At 34.9% G+C, this 18,656-nt stretch overlaps 2 protein-coding genes across 3 annotated transcripts; one reads left to right on the forward strand and one right to left on the reverse strand.

The window, feature by feature from the left end:
- Positions 1 to 1,132: 1,132 nt before the first annotated feature.
- Positions 1,133 to 6,267, reverse strand: trmt112 (tRNA methyltransferase activator subunit 11-2). The gene is made up of 4 exons (XM_052089152.1): positions 6,069 to 6,267; positions 5,085 to 5,186; positions 4,795 to 4,887; positions 1,133 to 1,586 (listed from the first exon to the last, which is right to left on the reverse strand). Exons 1-4 carry the CDS (start codon positions 6,141 to 6,143, stop codon positions 1,485 to 1,487), a joined length of 372 nt encoding a protein of 123 aa, XP_051945112.1. The 5' UTR covers positions 6,144 to 6,267; the 3' UTR covers positions 1,133 to 1,484.
- Positions 6,268 to 8,674: 2,407 nt separating this feature from the next.
- On the forward strand, positions 8,675 to 18,455 carry LOC127617185 (uncharacterized). 2 transcript variants are annotated; one of them, XM_052089109.1, is made up of 10 exons: positions 8,675 to 8,711; positions 9,546 to 9,717; positions 10,772 to 12,280; positions 12,361 to 12,500; positions 12,626 to 12,827; positions 14,621 to 14,725; positions 14,815 to 15,002; positions 16,098 to 16,239; positions 17,417 to 18,014; positions 18,130 to 18,455. In XM_052089109.1, exons 1-10 carry the CDS (start codon positions 8,697 to 8,699, stop codon positions 18,140 to 18,142), a joined length of 3,084 nt encoding a protein of 1,027 aa, XP_051945069.1. In that variant the 5' UTR covers positions 8,675 to 8,696; the 3' UTR covers positions 18,143 to 18,455. The 2 variants fall into 2 exon arrangements, with proteins under 2 accessions (XP_051945069.1, XP_051945070.1); XM_052089110.1 differs by lacking the exon at positions 18,130 to 18,455 and having other exon boundaries at positions 17,560 to 17,748.
- The last annotated feature ends 201 nt before the right edge of the window (positions 18,456 to 18,656 follow it).

Below are 18,656 nucleotides of genomic sequence, written 5' to 3' on the forward strand. Positions count from 1 at the left end.
TATGCACACTGTTTCAAAAGTATAGTCACAAGATAATTTTTGTGTGATAAATTCAAGGATATACAGATGTTTCTCAGATTACAGGGTTTACCAGTGTTGTCATCATGACAAGTCTGAAGAAAGTAATTTTTATAACACTAAAATCATGTTAACATGTATAATGTTTACGTGTTGTGGTTATAATTTTGAAACAGTGTGTAATTTAAAGGAATATTTCACCCAAAAATGAAAATTCTCATGATTTACTCACCCTCATGCAATGCCAGATGTGTTTTGACTTTCTTTCTTCTGCAGAACATTAAGATTTTTTGAATATTTTCACTCTGTATGTCCATACAATGCAAGTGAATGGTGGCCAGAACTTTGAAGCTCCAAAAAGAACATAGTCAGCATAAAAGTAATCCATAAGGCTCCAGTGGTTAAATCCATGTTCAGACACAATATGATAGGTGTGGGTGAGAAATAAATCAATATTTAAGAACTTTTTACAACAAAAAAGTTTATTACAGCTGTCTTATTCCCTTGTACTGAATTATTACCATTTATGTACAACGGTGGTGCAGCGGTTAGCACTGTCGCCTCTCAGCAAGAAGGTCGTGGGTTCAAACCCTGGTTGCCCCGGCCTTTCTGTGTGGAGTTTGCATGTTCTCCCCGTGTCTGCATGGGTTCTCTCCGGGTACTCTGGCTGCTTCCTCCCACCATCCAAAAGACATGCAGGCTAGGTTAATTGGTGTCTCCAAAAAAAACTGCCCTAGGTGTGGAGGTGAGTGTGAGTGTATGTCTGTCTATGTGTGGCCCTGCGATGGACTGGCGACCTGTCCAGGGTGTCCCCCGCCTTTCGCCCAATGTTAGCTGGGATAGGCTCCAGCCCCCCGCGACCCTGTACACAGGATAAGCGGTTGACGATGGATGGATGGATGGTATTCCAAGCCCTCTAAATAACTCCATGTTATTGTAATAAAAGAAACATGGTAATACCATGGTTTGTGTTTTCAATTCTGATTAAATGCAACAGGTCAAAAAGCATCAGGGCTATATAAACATCTCACACTAGAGATAAATTGTTTCACATAATTTTCAATGACAACTTGGACTAAAAAGCATAAATACCCACACACACACAATTTCTTTTTGAAGAAATACCCTTGAAATAACCTTTGCCGATCACTTAAGTAACAGCAGATTTAGATTTTTTTTTAAAGGCCTGCAAAAGAGCATCAAAATCAATTCAAATTTATTCAATATATTATAGAGCACAAGATACAATGAAAATTTCGAGAGAAACCATAATACAGTGGGAACCATGTTCTTGCAGCTGAATATGACTAATGTGTGAATTCAGAATAACTTGAGAATCACATGCTTTCTTGAAAATGACATTCAAAATGACAGAAACAATCAGCTGGGTAAAGCAAACATAACTCATATGTTCTGGGGTGCTGCATCAGTCCAATTAATGTATGAGAAGGGTCTAGCAGCTTCAACTACGACTCGTCTTCATTGAGTAACATGTTGGGAACACCCTTGGAGATGGGAAACTCTCTGCCAGACTCCGGACACTGCAAACAACCCTCTATAACCTCAACCTATGAGGAGAGAACACAATAAATTCATTAATCTGAGCTATACAAATATAAATATACAGTTTCTCTTTTCATAATTTGTTGTAAATCATAAAATATATGTGCCCAAATGAGCTTCACAGGCAAACTACTTTACAGAAAAAGAAAAACAGAACAAAATATAAATCTAGGCATAAATCTGGTTTTATTTGTTGCATCATTAAATATGATTGTAGTAAAACAACTACGGAGTACCTTAGAGGACAGGGAGAGATTTTGTTTTTCCTGAAATAGTTCATCGTGCCATTGCAATAGTTCACGTCCCCTAGCAATATGTTTTGTATTCCCTTTGCAATAAATGAACTGGTTAATTAAGTAAAACCACAGGAGTTGAACAATGGTATTTTTAGTAAAGCCATAGTAGCCACAAAATATACCATGTTTTTATTATAGTAACCACATTTTAACCATGATATTCGTAGTGAAACCATAGTAATAATACCAAAAACTAAAGTAATAAAAATTATAATTTTTGTGGTTACTATGGTTTACTATAAACACCATGGTTCAACTCTGGTTACTGTAATAAAACCATGGATAATTTTTCACAAGGGTACGCAAAGCATAATGCCAGGGAACATTGCGAGGTCATGCAAAACTTATTTATAAAAAAAATGCCCTCCCTGTCCTCTAAGGTGGGGGCTTTCAAACATTTTGATTCCAAGAACCCTCAAAAATGACGATTCCTATGCGAGGGACACCCTTTCCAATAGAAAGAGCAATATTTTCATAAAGGCTCATATATACTGAATTAGAAAAATGGTAAGTGGCATATTGATAAATAATTGGACCAAATTATTAAATCATTATTATTAGTTTAATAAATAAAATTTTTTATTTATTTCCAAATCCAAATAAATGATTGGATCTTATGTTGTCATTGTACTAAAGCCAAAAGAAATGAATAAATAATTATCTGGAAAATATTTATTTTTGTATAAAGTTGAGCGCTTACTGGTCTCTTTTCTACCCACTATAAATTAAAGATTTTCAATTAAATCCAAATCTAGTTTGTGGTGAACCATTGGAGCAGATGACATTCCAGGAGGCAGTTTATGGCAGAGCCCATCTGTAAATGTCAAGGCAAAGAAGAGTGGCTCCATTTCAATTGGATAATGGCAGGAGTAACACAAACAAATGCCAATCACATCCATCAGACAAGCTGCTAGAAGAACTACCAGATACTTCAGAAAGTAAGGCCCCAGGCCTTCCAACACATTGGAAAAGACTTCTCATTGGTCCATGAAAGGTTTAACAATTGCTCAAACCCCCCATCCTAAGGTTTGCCCTACGACCAGAGGTGAGGACCATAGAAATTCTTCAAGACCTCTTGAAGCAGCATTAACTTGCCATGTGGCAAAATCTGAAACAATGAAGCTACAAAGACAAATCTTTACCCACAAACTATTACTCCTAAAATGGACACCAACTGCTCACACTCGCTCCATGTTTATTCACAGAACTGTTTATGTAAATTGCATTGGTTTGATTAACACAATAGTTCACCAATTTTAAATATTAAAGTATATATGAAAGTAATATTTAATCTATCAATATCATGTTTGTCTCTATATCTTCAGTAAAATGCCAATATCATTTTTAAAAACGTTTTGAAAAGTCACTGTTTTAACTGTGAACCAGAGTATGCAAATGAGTTCCACACAGATAAGCAGCCACACCTTTGTCCTAAGTCCCTGAGGATACACTTCTACGGCACTTCTCCATTCTGGTCTCACTCACAGAGGGAGAGACGCCAACAGAATACAACATTCTGAATCTCCGGCCTGAAGTTGTAAGAGATGTAACAGAATACAAACATCCAACATGCTAAGGCTCCGCTTTACAGAGAGAGAGAGAGGATAACAGATCATCCAATGTTCTTAGTATCCATCTGAAACTGTAGAAGATCGACTAAGTACCAAGTCTCATTACAAGTGACTATTGCAACTCCAAGTTTGGAATCCCGATACCAGGGAGATGACTACAGCGACAAGGTTGGCGAGCAAACCTTCTCTTGAAGTTTCATTCATCAGCGTGTTCCAGATGAAAAATATTGCGTCAACATAAGGGCTGTATATCTTCATGTTCCAGATTGCAAGAACCCTCTCTGTGCTTCCAGGAGATCAGCATTCCTAAGCTCTTTTGTGTCCAAGGCTATTGAAACAGAATTGCAGCTCCTTCCCACTGTAATCTGGCCCTGAACCGCCAGTGGAAGAGGTCACCATGACCGAACTCATTGACCAAGCAAGCAGATTGTAAATATATCACTGCACAAACTTCTCTCTAGAGACCTTGGCATTAGTGTATACACTATCAGTTTATGATTATCTAATGTTCCTTAGATTGCATATCCTGTGTATCAAATATCTAGCAAATTATCTTTGAGTTATTTGTTTAAATAGAAAATTTTACTTTATTAATTAACAGAGAAACAGCAATTTATCTTTCCATTAAATAAGTCATACTTTGCCATTGCTACATCCAATTCAACCACGTGCATCTTCCTATCCTATGCATTTATGTTAACATATACATTTATTTGAGCTTTTAACATATTAGTGCCATTTTGTAGTTTTTGTTATTTATTCTTGTTTATCCTTTTGAAAAATAAATAAAAAAGTATTACAACTGTGTGTTCCTTGTGTTGAAGATACAGAAGAGCTCTAAAGAGTTACGCCGGATCTCACAAATCCTTCAAATTATTCATATGCCCAACTCCCTCTAATTTACATAGAGTTAACTTATTGAATGGTCCATTTGGATAATTTTTTTACTGTTAAGGTAAAACCCCTTAGCTGGTGCCCCAAGAATGGAGGGAGAGACCATCTTATATTAATAATCACGCACACATACACCTTAGGTGAAGAAATCACCACATACTTTGGTGTCTTATGTGAGACCCAGTTCATTTCAGTTGGTGCCAGGGTGATTCTCACTATAAGCTGAAGTCCATAGAAAACAGAATGAAATCATAATTTTGTTTTTTACTTTTTATATATTCCACGGACACCCTATCACCCACTTGTGGCTCCAGTTTGAAAACCCCTCATCCAAGCAGCTCCATAGATTTCTGCTTTGTGTTAACCACAGGAAACTGCTTTTATAAAAATAAATCGAGTGTTATTTCTGATTAAGATGGTTTAAATGGTTGTTCATGTGACCTGTATCTCACCTCCAGGAGAATTTTATGAACTTTGCGCAGAAATTCTTCATCATTTTCAAAGTTTGCTGTGAGTGTGCTGGGCAGGTCTTGAGAATGTCCAAGCTGTTAAAAAGATCCCCATCAACATGAATCTGTCAGTTTGATTGTTCACTCAGAATTTGTGGTACATACAATTAGTCATATAAACTCTTATCTAAATGAATGCAGAACACAGTGTGATTCACTGACAAATTCTGAAAATGTTGGGAAGTATATACACTTGCTAAATAAATGCAGATGGATGATCTATGGAAACTCACCCCTTCTGCTGCCTGGACTAACGCACCCCACTCTAACTTTGGTATCATTCGGGTCACAAACTCTGGGTTAAAATCCACTTCATTCACTTTGATCTCTGTTGCCTTTAAACAAAAATGCAAAACAGAACATAGACAGAATCATTAAAGCTCACGCAAAACCATGCTGTACTATGTCTGAACGGTGTTCACTATATAAACACATTATATATTTATACTATATACATTCATATGTCTATTTGCCATCAGTAAATAAACCTTCCCTATTTAAAGGGATAGTTAATAAAAAAAAATATATATTCTATTCATTTACTCCCCCTCATGCCATCTCAAAATCAGACTTTCTTCAGCAGAACACAAACGAATATTTTTAGAAGTGTATTTCAGTTCTGTAGGTCCATACGTAGTGTGATACATAGTATTTTTTACTATAAATCTACTCTTTCAAACGGCTCACTTATTCTATCTTTTGTTTTTGGCAATTCACATTCTTCCTGTATGTCACCACCTACTGGGCAGGGAGAATTTATAGTAAAAAATATTGTAAAAAAAGGACTTAAATACTGACCTGTTTCTCACTCTCACCCATCATATCACTTCAGAAGACATTGATTAAACCACTGGAGTGGTATGGATTACTTTTATGCTGACTTTGTGTGTTTTTTGGAGCTCTGTTCTGGTCACCATTCACTTGCATTGAATGGACCTACAGAGCTGAAATATCTTTAAAAAAACCTTTGTTTGTGTTCAGCAGAAGAAAGTCATACACATCTGGGATTTCATGAGAGTGAGTAAATGATGAGGCTATTTAAAATTTTGGGTGAACTATGCCTTAAATGTTTACATTTGGATACATCGTTACATTACATCAACACGTTTAGCGATTTCTATATTTTGATCTCACACAAATGATTGGGCATTCTGTATTATTGCAGTTTGATTAAATTAACTCTGATCCTTGATTCAAATAATGTTAGCCAATCTTACCTTGATAATTAGCGGGTATCCTTTAGTCACGCCTTTCACGTGAGAAGTCAACATGTTATGCGTTATAAGCTTCATTTCGGAAGTATGTGACTGTATATTTCAGGAACAGATAACGCAAGCCTGATTGTAGAAGCACTGAATCAGATACAATCATATGCTTAACAACCACATGCGTTTCATACACTGTCTGTGTGCAACCGCGAAAACAAACAACACGGGAAACAAAGTTGTGCTCGTTTTGGTTCCGCACTTGGAGCGACCAGATTCAATTTCAAAACGCGTTTGTTTTACATACATTATTGCCGAAGTATCGATAGTGTAAATATGCACAAACGTTTTTTTTTAAACTAGCTGCCTTTAAACGAAATCGAATTACTTATTTTTTCTTCAATAAGACAAAATATGGCACAGAGAAACGCCGCTGTGTGTTCAGCTTTAGCATCTTTCTCATATATTTGGCTCAGGATAACGACAATGAGTATGGGTATGAAAGAGTGAGGAGTAATAACAGGACAATTATTATTTTACAAGTTAGGTAGGCTATTTGACCATTTAGAGACAACTTCAGGCCAGAAGTTCAGCTCCTAACTTTTTATTGTTTGCTTATTAACATAAACAACACACAGATACGTGTTTATTCATTCAGAATATACAATGAACAGCATGTTACAAATGTTAACTGGTTAAAGTATACATATAGTAAAATGAAGAAAAAATGCCAGTGTATGATAAAAACATGATAATAATAGAAAAAGAGAAAAAGGATGCCATCCCCTTAACGATACAATTAGAATGTAATTATAACATTACATGTTCAGATGTTTTGCTTTTACATTTATACAAAGCACTACAGTATTGTCTTTATTAAATAAAATTGTCTGCAAAGAAGCAAGTGGATATCCGAAAGTTTGGATGGCAGGTGAAGACTCATTCATATGAGTAAAGCTAATGAGTACATAATGTATTAGGATTGGTTTAGGGTCGGGTTAAAGTTTGTCCCGGCTAAAGAAGACAAAAGTAGTGTTAAATTGCTGGTTGCAACGTGATCTTTCCATTTACGGTCGTGTCTTATTATCCAAAGCAGAAGGCTTATCTCGATTTGTTTATCCCGCTCTATCACTGCATGTTAAAGATTCTAACTGCAAAAATATTAATAATTTATTCTTCTCTTTTGTTTGGAAAAATAAATTCCAAGGACTTAAAAAAAGGGTTCTCACTAATAAGAAGGCTGAAGGAGGCCTGGGGATGCTTTATTTTGAGATGTAAATAAGACCTTTAAGGTTAACTGGTTAGATGTTTGATCACTCCTAATTCTCTTTGGAACCATATTCCTCATAGTCTCTTTAATCAGATTGGTGGCTTGAAATTTCTGTTAACATGTGATTATAAAATTTCTAAAATCCCCCTCAAATTATCCAAATTTCATCAGCAAGCTCTTCTCGCTTGGAAAATTTGTTACTGTCACAATTTCTCTCCTCACACCTCTTTAATTTGGAATAATGGGAATATAACTGTTTCCAATAAATCCTTGTTTTTAACAAATTGGTTCAACAGAGACATTAATCATCTTATAAAAATGTTTGACAACTCTGGGAATCTTTTAACTTACGAACAATTCATGTCAACTTACAATTTTCCCGTACAGTATAGGGAATTTAACTCAGTTGTTAAAGCTATTCCTGTAACACTTCGTCAACTTGTCAAATGTCATATTTGTTACAATTCTTTATCTGTGACAAACCCAAATTTAATTTTAGAAAGTGTTGGGTTACTTGAGAAAAAATTTAATAACAAACATATTTGTAATATCTTCCAAAAACAAAACAAAATATCTCCTAGAGGGAAATTTTTCTGGAACTCTAAGATTGAAAATATTGAATGGAGAAGAGCTTGGTTAATTCCCTTCAAATACTGTATTAATAACAAAATAAAAGAAATACACTACAAAATTCTACATACCATTTATCCTTCTAAATCTTTAATATCAAGATTTTCTGATATTGATGGTCCTGTTTTTGTAATAATGAGAAAGAGATTCTGACTCACTTATTCTTTGACTGTAAAGTCGTGAACCAGTTTTGGACTGATTTGGCAGATTTTATATTTAATCTGATGAATATTAATTATTTTTTTACTTTAAAGGATGTTACCTTGTATTATGAAAATAAAAGAAATAAGGATCTGGAATTTATTGTTAACCTTTTTATTTATTAGCAAAATTTCACATACATAAACAAAAATTTCTTAATTCATCTCCTATGTTAAATTTGTTTTGTTCTGACTTTGATTTTTACATTTCTTCAATAAGACTGTTAAAAAACAAAAAATCTGTGAATTATTTAAAATGCTATGATACACTCTTCAATACCCCTGATGTTTTGTAATATCCTTATTTGTTAAATTTTTTTTATCTTCATTGTTTATATTTTGTTATTATTTGTATGTTACCTTTTATGCAAAAAAAAAAAAAAAAAAGTTTGTCCCGGCCAATCAGATTTGCGTTTCTCGTCAACTTACTGATTTGTCCAATCAGGTATTACGTACGTCATCAATATAAAAACGTTTTCCTTATCGTGAACCCGGAAGAAGCGCAAAATCACGTCACAGCAGTTTCCAGACAGCAGCGCGATGGCGGAAAGCGCGGTAAATTGTTTTCTTATTGATGTTTTATTGAATCTGACGTTATTACTCGAACAGTGAGTTACCCATGTGTTTATATTGATCATTAAACTTAGTTAGATACATGTATGCAGTGTCATGCAGTTCATTACAGCATTCTTTATTTTTTTGTTTTATATTTGAATTTTTGTTTGTGCTTTATTTTTATTTAAATATTCACTTGTTTATTTTGCATTAGACTGGCTTCTATTTATATTTATATCACCTGTACTGTTTTTTAAATTCAACATGAAAGCATAAAAAAAACTTTTGAGACCTATTACTCCTTGATGAATATAGAGATATAGAGCAGGGGCTATATATATTGTAAAGAATTAAGTGTTGCACTTGAAGCCTGGGCTATTAAAACAAACGTTTATTACCATAGTAATGTTTCTACTTCCATTGCAAAGCCATTCATATATTTAGTTTTTGATCTATACATGTACATTACATTTTAATTTGATTTAATACGTTATAATGTGGAAGGGACTATGGCACATTTGGTTGAAGTAAACTAGATTTTTATTTTACACATAAAAAAAAAAAATCACAACAGTTTGAGATATTTGGCAAACCCCTGCCTTATTGAATCATTCATTATTCTGGAGACAGTGTTTAGTAAATAGACTTTGCAATAAAGTCTCATCAGCTTCTGTTGATATTATTATTATTGTCTTCAAAGGGCTTTTTTAAAATCTATTTTTAATGTTTTATTTAACACTCTTGCTGTGTGCAAGTATTGCATTACATTGGTCTGGTTTCAGTGTTCCTGAACTGATATGTCTACAGTGTGTCTGTGTTTTTCCCGCTTTTTAGAGACATATAACGATTCAGAGAGGGAAAACATTACCTCAGTTTCAGCGATGCAAAAGTTGTTGCCACTATTACCACTGCCCATTTTGTGCAGCCAGTGTCTTTAAGCCGACGACAATGAACAAATTAAAAATTCATCTTCAAAGCCACTATGGAAAGGCCTTTGTCCATGGAGGTATGAACATCTTGAATTGTCTGTAAAGATGTGGTATGTATAAGGGATGCACCGATATGAACCTATACTTATCTTATTTTGTCATCAGATCCTTGTTTACTTAAGAATTATGCTTTAAACGTACAAAATATACAAAAGCTTTTTTTACTGTCCTACGATAAGTAATTTCCATTAAACATGGATTGGATCTGTTGAACACATGACAGGCCAAAAGTATAAAGAGTGCCACAATATTATATATAATTTGAGTTAAAAAGCTAATATGAAAATACAAATATTTCAAAGATACAAAATATAACTTAATATGACAACATGATGATTGAAATGAAAAAAGGTAATTTTGCACTTCTAAAACACTTTTTCATCACTACTTTTTGCAGTTTAAAACTACTGAACTCACATTTTACACAATTACAAATTAATTCTATATGCATATGATTGGCAACTCCACTGAAATGTCAACCACATCATGGAAAAATAAAGTTTTAACCAAAGAAGCAAAACCCCCTTTTAAATTCTGTATTATATTGGTATTATAGATAATTGATAATGCCGTCTTGACCGCTACAGGGCACCGCTTGCTCACAAAGTGCTGACTGAAGCACTGAATGAAGAAATGCAGCCTTTGAAGGTTTTGTAATCGCACAATGTCTTATTGTGATTTCAATCTTAATTCAATCAATCATGCAGAATTAATGGATATCATACTGATGTTTCAGAAGCATTTTGGGTGGTTTCCCCTCATAATTTAACCTATAGGTAAGTGCCACTTTCACAACTGTCACATCCATTTATACTGATCTTTCCACATTAACATGAGAACAAAAAAGAATAAACACTAAATATTAAATACAGTGAATATGTTCTTATCAGAGCCAACCCTTCTACACATTTGAATTCACAGAATATTCATGCTTATAATCGATATGCCATTGGTTTTAATTTGGTCAATAATTGGCTGATAAATATCAGCAGCCAATACATCGGTGCATCCCTAGTATGTACATATACCGTAGCACAATATTTGACTAATATATTGATGCATATTTTTTAGACTTCCTTATTCACAGATGTGGATTGGGCTGTAGAGCATCACTCCATTACCACTGTGTGTACTGTGCGAGTACAGTTCTAAGGAGAGACGATTTTACAAATCATTTACAAGTCTGTAAATGTAAACCAATTCCTACTTCAGCCATAGAAATGCCATTAACCACCAGGCCAACAGTGACTTACCTAGTAGTCAAAGAAATACCGTCAACCTCCATTGCAAAAATAACTGCTTCAACAATCAATGAATCATTGCCAACAAACTGTACAACAGTGACCGCTTCAATGGCCAACGAATCACCCTCAACAACCGACACAACACTGACAACTCCAGCAATCAACGAATCACTGTTTACAATTGATGCATCAGTGATTGCATCAACAATCAACAAATCACTGCCAACCACCAGTGCAACAAAGACAGCTGTGGCAATCTTTAAAAGAGAAGCAAAAACCACAACCACCTCATCATCCACCAAAGTTTCCCTGGGCAGGGTTCGTGTGCGGCCTGTTATTAAAAGAAGATGCCCGATTTGCAATACCCTCATGAACAGACACAACCTACAGACACATATTGACCGCAGACACACTGAACAGCAAATAAAGGACATTAATGCCAAGTTCCACCTGACCAGCCAGTGTATTGACAAGTCAAACGGCATATTTACAGTTCTTAAAGTTTCAAAAGGACACAGTATACCACTGCACGTACAGTATAAGACCTGGGGAGACAACCACAGAGTCGTCTGCGAATCCAACGAGTGCCAGGTGAACATGGAAGTGGCGCAGAGCAGCCTGCTGTCGTACCAATGCAAGCATATCCGGTCAGTGACCTACTGCATGTCTTCTGCCGGACAGGTCACCCTGGAAGAAGAAATTTTAACAGAGATGGTAAAAACAGTTCGGTTTAGCGAGATAAATAAAAATGCGTGCCTTGCTCGGCAGCGGCTCGCCAACAGTAGCTGCATGCCACTGTCTGTCCAAACCACAATCGGCGTTCCGCAAACGAAGAAGTACATTTCGGTTTTTGAACCCAATGGGTCACATTACTGTCGTTTGGGACGTGTCATGGTTGCCTACAACACCAAATCAAACATATGGCATTGCCCCTGTGCCAAAGTGAGGTGTTCATGTGTACACAAACACGTTGCCCAGTGGCACCTATTCCAAACGCACCGCAAGCTGTTCTCAACAGTTTTCAACATGGAAGAATCTGTACTTAAAGAGCACAAGTATGCATACCGAGGGGAGGAATGCATCACAGATGACAATACTGCGTATCCCCCGGAAGGTCTGGAACTGGAAAATATGGTAAATTACATTTTTCAGAACAAAAAGATACCTGCCGGCCTGCCAGACAATATACGTGTACCATCAACTGACAAAGACTACCCAAGACATCTTTTTCCACATGAAATTGAATGTCAGAGATGTCCAGGCACTGCCCTCCTTAGTGATCCTATGCTGATTACACAAAAGGCAAAGATACTCGCCAACTGGCGCATTATTGAAGGTAGGAAATTATATTATCCATCTTCTTGTGTGCTTTTCAGCTATGTTCTCCTCTAATGTAATAATTGTTTGAAATGATAGATGTTGCCACTTACTGTAAGCGGTGCTTGCAGTGTGGAATGTTTTATCGGTACCAAGAGTGGAAAGACTGCCTCCATAACTTCAATGACCACATCATCCTTGACACACCATTGTGTTTTACTTTGAGAAACCTTCTCCAGGTAACTTGTCTGGCATTTTTTTTTGGCGAACTAATGAATATGTTTGTCAAAGCATTAATTGTAAATGTAATTTGAAGTCTTAAGCCAAGGTTTTGAAGAGTATAAAATGCTTCGTTTTCTCCTAGGTCCATACTTCCATGAGCCGGGCAGTTGATTTTTTACAGCTCATGACGGGTGTGGAGTTTCCACTGCCAGACACCATGCTGCATGCATATTTACACTTCGAGGCTCTTACAGATCATGAATACAAGTATTCATGTGCTTCCTGTGGCGATCATCCTCCAGTGGTGCTCGTGGCTGGGTTTCAGGGTGGTTTTCAGTTATCAGGTATGACCATTTTAATGTTCGGTGCTCAACAAAAATCCAGTATTTTGTCTGCTGGCCTGGTTGGGCCAGTAGTTTAGATTTGTACTTTCATTGCCAATATACTGGACACAACACAAAAAATATGGATTTTATTATTTAGCAATGTATACTTTGACGCTCTTTGCCAGACCATCAAATTTATTTTTGGTACTTTTTCCATATGCCTTTTTATGTATAGATTTGATATGTTTTATGTGCCAGACAGACTTTCAATATTAAACTATGAAAATACATTATAAAATACTAATTATTACATGTATAAAACTATGATAATCTAAACAAAGAGTGAAATAAACAAACCATTTAATTTTTTTTTTTTTTACATTAGTTGTGGCGTAATCTCCAACACATCAAACAAATAATTAATAATAATAAAATAAATACATTTAATTATTATTTGTTATTTTTTTCAAAAGTGAATGTATTTGTTTACTGAGATAAGACAAGTGATGTTTGAAGAAAACATAGAAAAATCAAGGTAAATATCACTTGTGAGCAGAATATTTTTATTGGCCATCATATCCAATCAAGCTGTAGTTTTGCTGAATTATGGGAAAAGTGTGACAATACTATTTATTTGTGAGTATTTACGATACATAAAATGTTAGCTATGAAATTAGCCTTAGCCATACAAATAAGTTACTTCAGCATAATTTCCAGCACTGAATTCTATTAAGCACAAACACCACTGTTATAAAATATCATGTTCATGTACAGTACATACACTGTTATACATTGTTAGTAGACAAAAAAAAATGCTATGACTTTTAATCGAGACTACTTTCTAGAAATTCACAATGCTAAGTGTCAGAAGAAACAACCTTATATTTTTCCTTTAATGTTTCATATTCTTTATAAGAAACACATTATAACTTGGTCTGTCAATTGATTACAATTTTTTATTTAATTTTCAATTGCATGACCTGCCGATACATTAATCAAAATAATTGCAATTAATCGCATATCTAATTATTTTCTGAGATGTGAGAGGTGCCCAAATGAAGATAATTAAATATTAATAATACATAATATTTAAAAAATATAATCAGATTGATGTATAGATCCCAGCGTTCTGTTGTGCATTCTGTTGTGCAAGAATGTCCAGCTGTCAAGAATGCGCCCTCTCGTTCTGTGGCTGCACTGCTTGTGAGATTTCTTTTGAGGTGCGCTGACTGCCCCCTACTGATGCGGTTTGTAAAAACACAGTTACATGCTTTACAAGCTTTATGGTAGGAAAATACATAATTTATTATGGAATTTATGTATGGGTCAGGTGACTTAATTAATTGCTTTGTTTGTTTTTATATATAATTAATCACACAATTAACCCTAGTTATTACAGATTGTATCTATGAAAACTATGAATTCATACAAACACTTTAGTTGGAAGACAATGGCATGATGTGCAGAACATTACTGATTTGTTTGAAGTCATTCATAATTTCGAAAAGATCTAATCTATAGCAAGCTAGAAAGCATTACATTGGTGATATTTAAATTATCAGAATTTACAACAACAATGTTCAATACAATACAAAACCAACCGTTTAAGCAAGCAAGGCATAAAAACATATCTACATGATAAACAAATGTGAGATGTAGCGACAACTCAAGACTGGCCTGATGGGGAAAGCAACAGTTCCTTCAACTGTAATTCTCAATCTGGCCCCTTATTTGTTGAGCCTGGAGACTGTTAACTTGTTTAATTCTTTAATACTATATTCATCATGTTCTTATTCATGTTATGTTTTTAGTAAGTGACATTGAGGAATCTCCAGAGAATTTTAAAGGGCAGGTCAATCTGGAAAAATTTTGGGAAGCGGTGTCCAAAGAGCTGATTGGTCGAGGATTTGTTGCAAGTACATGCATTTATTGCTTAGTACACTATATTTTTTTTTGCTAAGTTTGCAAAAGAATGCAAAAAAAATATGTTTTTGTTTTGTTCTAGGTGATGGACACAATCCATTTGCAGTACCACCAACTTTTCACTTTTGGGCTCCTTGGATTGGCAAGAGCACACGATGTTCAGACACTGTGCTAAACACAGAGTTTGAAAAAGTTTCAAGGTCTGCATCTGAGATCTCAGAAACCTCAGCTTCAGAAGAAAGGCTTCGAGAAAAACTTTTCAAACAGAAGGTTTTGATTTCTTTTAAAAAACCCTTGAAATCAGTTTTGTGGCTTTTAGTCCATTTATTTTGAAGTCATTCAAATGCTAGTGTACTCTTAAACGTAAAAAAAAAAGAAAATACTTAAAGCTGATATACTCAAATTATGCATTTAAAAATTCCAGTCATTCTCTTACAAGAAAACAGACCAAAAATATTAATGACTCATCCTGTACCACAGAGATTTTTGTCCAATAAAGTGCTTTCTGTCATGTCCCTCCCCCTGCAACTCATGGTTTATAGCGGTGATGTAACTAAAGGGGATTGGCTATTTAAAAAAAAAAAAAAGGATGATCCGTTCAATGTCCTGTCCAAACATCCTGTTTCATAGAGCTCTACATTGTCTAGTCAACTTTTTCAGCCATCTGGGTTGGGGGAAGTAATTTTCCCATTCATAATTTTTTTCCCCATAGTGATTTCATAAAATCCTTCATAAAAGAGTCATGATCCAAACCAACAATCTCCGAGGTGAATCACAACATTACAGATTTTGATTTGAAGCAATAAATGGTTTGAAAATCAGACAAAAAGACATAAGTGAAAGACTATGTACTTAACGTCTTTCATGAGGGCCTGAACTACAATCCCATGAAGGATTACGAATGACGTAATCAAATTTAAAATGATAAATAAAAATATAAAACTAGATTTAAAGTTGTTGATTATAAGTATATACTTGAAGTATATTGCAAAATATTTAGACATGCACAAATATATAAGTAGTTTGAGACATCGACTGTGTTGTATCTCGCATTCTGTCATTTCCCCCCGCAGGATCATTGGTAGTGTAGTTATTCACCAGGAATTCTGCTTTTAAAAAACTATTTTTAGAGTGAAGCAAATACCAATGAATAATAGCCTCACAGATTTCTCTTTGAAGATTTAAAAGTTGTTGATAACATTACATTTTACTGAAGAAACCAGACTGTTGCATTCTATTGAAAATATGATTTTACAGAAAAATGCTGCCTGCAAGCAATTTCACGGGGACTTTTTTTAATGGGAATTTTTAAATGAATATTCTCTTGCTTACAAGTTAACTTTTATGAAATATTGTTTTTGATAGGTTGACGTGATAAGAACATTATGCAAAGAATGTGGTTTGGACTCCACTGGATCTCATAGTGACCTCCTACATAGATTGTCCAAAGAAATGAAATCAAGGCAAACATATGACAAAATCTATGAGAAAATATGGGCTACCTCTGGTAAGCTAAACTGTGTTTTGCTTGCAATCTTGTAAATGTATTTATATTGCCAATGCATGTAATATTGTTTTGCAATGTTATATTATGTAGTTCTTATTATTGGATGTGACTTCCAGGGTTGTGTGCCATTCAGAATTGAATTGAGTATGCCTTTTAAAATAAAATAAAATTCCTGAATTTGAATTTAGGTAAAAAACAGGATGCAGAATTGCAATACAATTTTTATTGTAAGGAAGTGGAATTAAAAGGAATTTAAATTCATAGAAATGTAGTTTAGAGGTATAATTTTTTTACCAGAAAAGTAAAGTTTGTCAAGACACTTTAAATGATGGATAAATGTATAAGTAGATGTATGGATGAATAGATGGTAGGAGGATGGATATACAGAAAGATGGATGAATATATAGGTGGATGGATGGATGTATATAAAAATGGATGGATATTTCATTGCAATTCAAATTTTAATTTAAGGAAGTGGAATTAAAAGGAATTGAAATTCATAGAAATCCACAACTTTTTAAATTTTTACTAGAAACGGAAAGTTCGCCAAGACACTTTGAATGATGGATGGACGAATTAATGAATGGATGGATATAGAAAGATAGATTATGGATGGATGGAGAGATGGAAGGATGGATATATAGAAAGATGGATGTGTGTATATATATATATAGATTGATGGATTGATAGCTGGCTAAATGGAGAGATGGATAGATGGATGGATATAAATTGTTGGATTGAAGGATTGCTTTATTGATTGCTGGCTAAATGTATAGATGGATGGATTGATAGCTGGATGGAAGGATTGCTGGTTGGATAGCTAGATGGTTGGATTGATTAATTAAAGTAGATTAAGTTAATTCATTCTGCTGTGATTCAAATTGCAATTCAACATCCTGTGGGACGTGGCAAATTAAATTCAAATTCCAACTCATGAATGGCCCCTTTTTACATTTCTGGGATTGGAATGTACAAGTGAACCATAGAAGGCTACACTTTGCCAGTGGTGTATACAGGTAACTAACATAGCAAAATAAATATAATTCTTTTTTTACCCTGCTCATTTAAGGTGGAAATGTGTCATCAAAAATTGAGGTCCATTGAAACGTAGTCAATTAACCCAAACCTGTTGACTTTTAAAACCTTGCATCTTCAATCTTTATTTGTTCTCCAATAGGAGGCTGGGGAGTGGTCATGTGCCCCTGTGGAATTGTGTACAGTCTGAAATGCAATCTTCATGCTGACAGCCCTCGAGACTTTGCTGACTTATTGTTATCCTGGAGACATATGCCAAATGTAATCATTTATGACTTTGCACAGGGACTTGCAACCCACATCAATCTGAGGGCACCAGAAAAGGTCCTCATCTCTCCATTTGAAGGATGCTTGTTGGAACCCACTCAAGCTAATATAGAACTGGCCCAGAGTGGAATGTTGGCAGTGTCACTGCCTTGGCTGGATGCTAAAAAGACAGTTGCAGATCTCCATGGACACCCAGTGACGGGCTCCTCTGATCACTACGTGCTGTATGATCCATTTCATGAAAGCAAAACGGAAGACAGTGGGGATGTTCTAAGGAAGCTCACATTAGTACCACAGCTGGCTGGGAAAGTGAACGGTCAGGCTGCAGAGCAACTGTTGGACAAGATGAAGAAAAACAGCTACTTTTTGAACATGTCTTCACCATCAACACATCTGTTTCAAACAAGGAACATAATTCACCACTATAATGAGTACAAAAACAAGAGCCGGACAGTTTGGATTAGCTGTGATGGGTAAAGTTTTATATATGTTTTTATAATATACAGTAACTATCCTAATTTAATAATAAAAAAAAATAAAAATACTACCATGATGTTGTATTTCATGACAATTGTTTTTACATTGCAGGGAAGACGATTGAAGTGAAAATGTACAATGGATAGCAAGTTTTTTTTCCCCTGAAAATGTTTTGTTTTGAATTTATTAGATATTTTTAACTCTAAATGCAAATTATTTGTCTTGAGTTGATTGTTTAAAATTTTTTTTTAATTGTATGGAAATATGTTTAACCTTACCAGTTTACTTGGATTGTCCAATATCTTGATCCTGTTGGTAAGCAAATGTGTTGAAAATGTTTGTAATTTTAATAAAGTAGCTAATTTTAAGAAGTCTTCAGAGAACTGGATGTAAAATGCAAAGCCACAGAATTTCTGACTCAAGAGCCTTAAACTTAATCCAATATGAGTCCAGATGTTCAGCTTTGACAGGATTAACACTTCACATGAGGAATATAGCTGCATTTCCTCTTTTATATTAGGTGATTTGTGAACGTTTGATTGTTGACAGTGCTCAGGTAGACAATTTGAAGTGGACTCCTGAATTCTCATTTCATCCAACTCACTCTATTAGCGACTTTGACTTGAAACTAGCCATCT

This window comes from Xyrauchen texanus, chromosome 23, assembly GCF_025860055.1.
Source record: "Xyrauchen texanus isolate HMW12.3.18 chromosome 23, RBS_HiC_50CHRs, whole genome shotgun sequence".
In the NCBI taxonomy this organism is placed as follows: Eukaryota; Metazoa; Chordata; class Actinopteri; order Cypriniformes; family Catostomidae; genus Xyrauchen; species Xyrauchen texanus.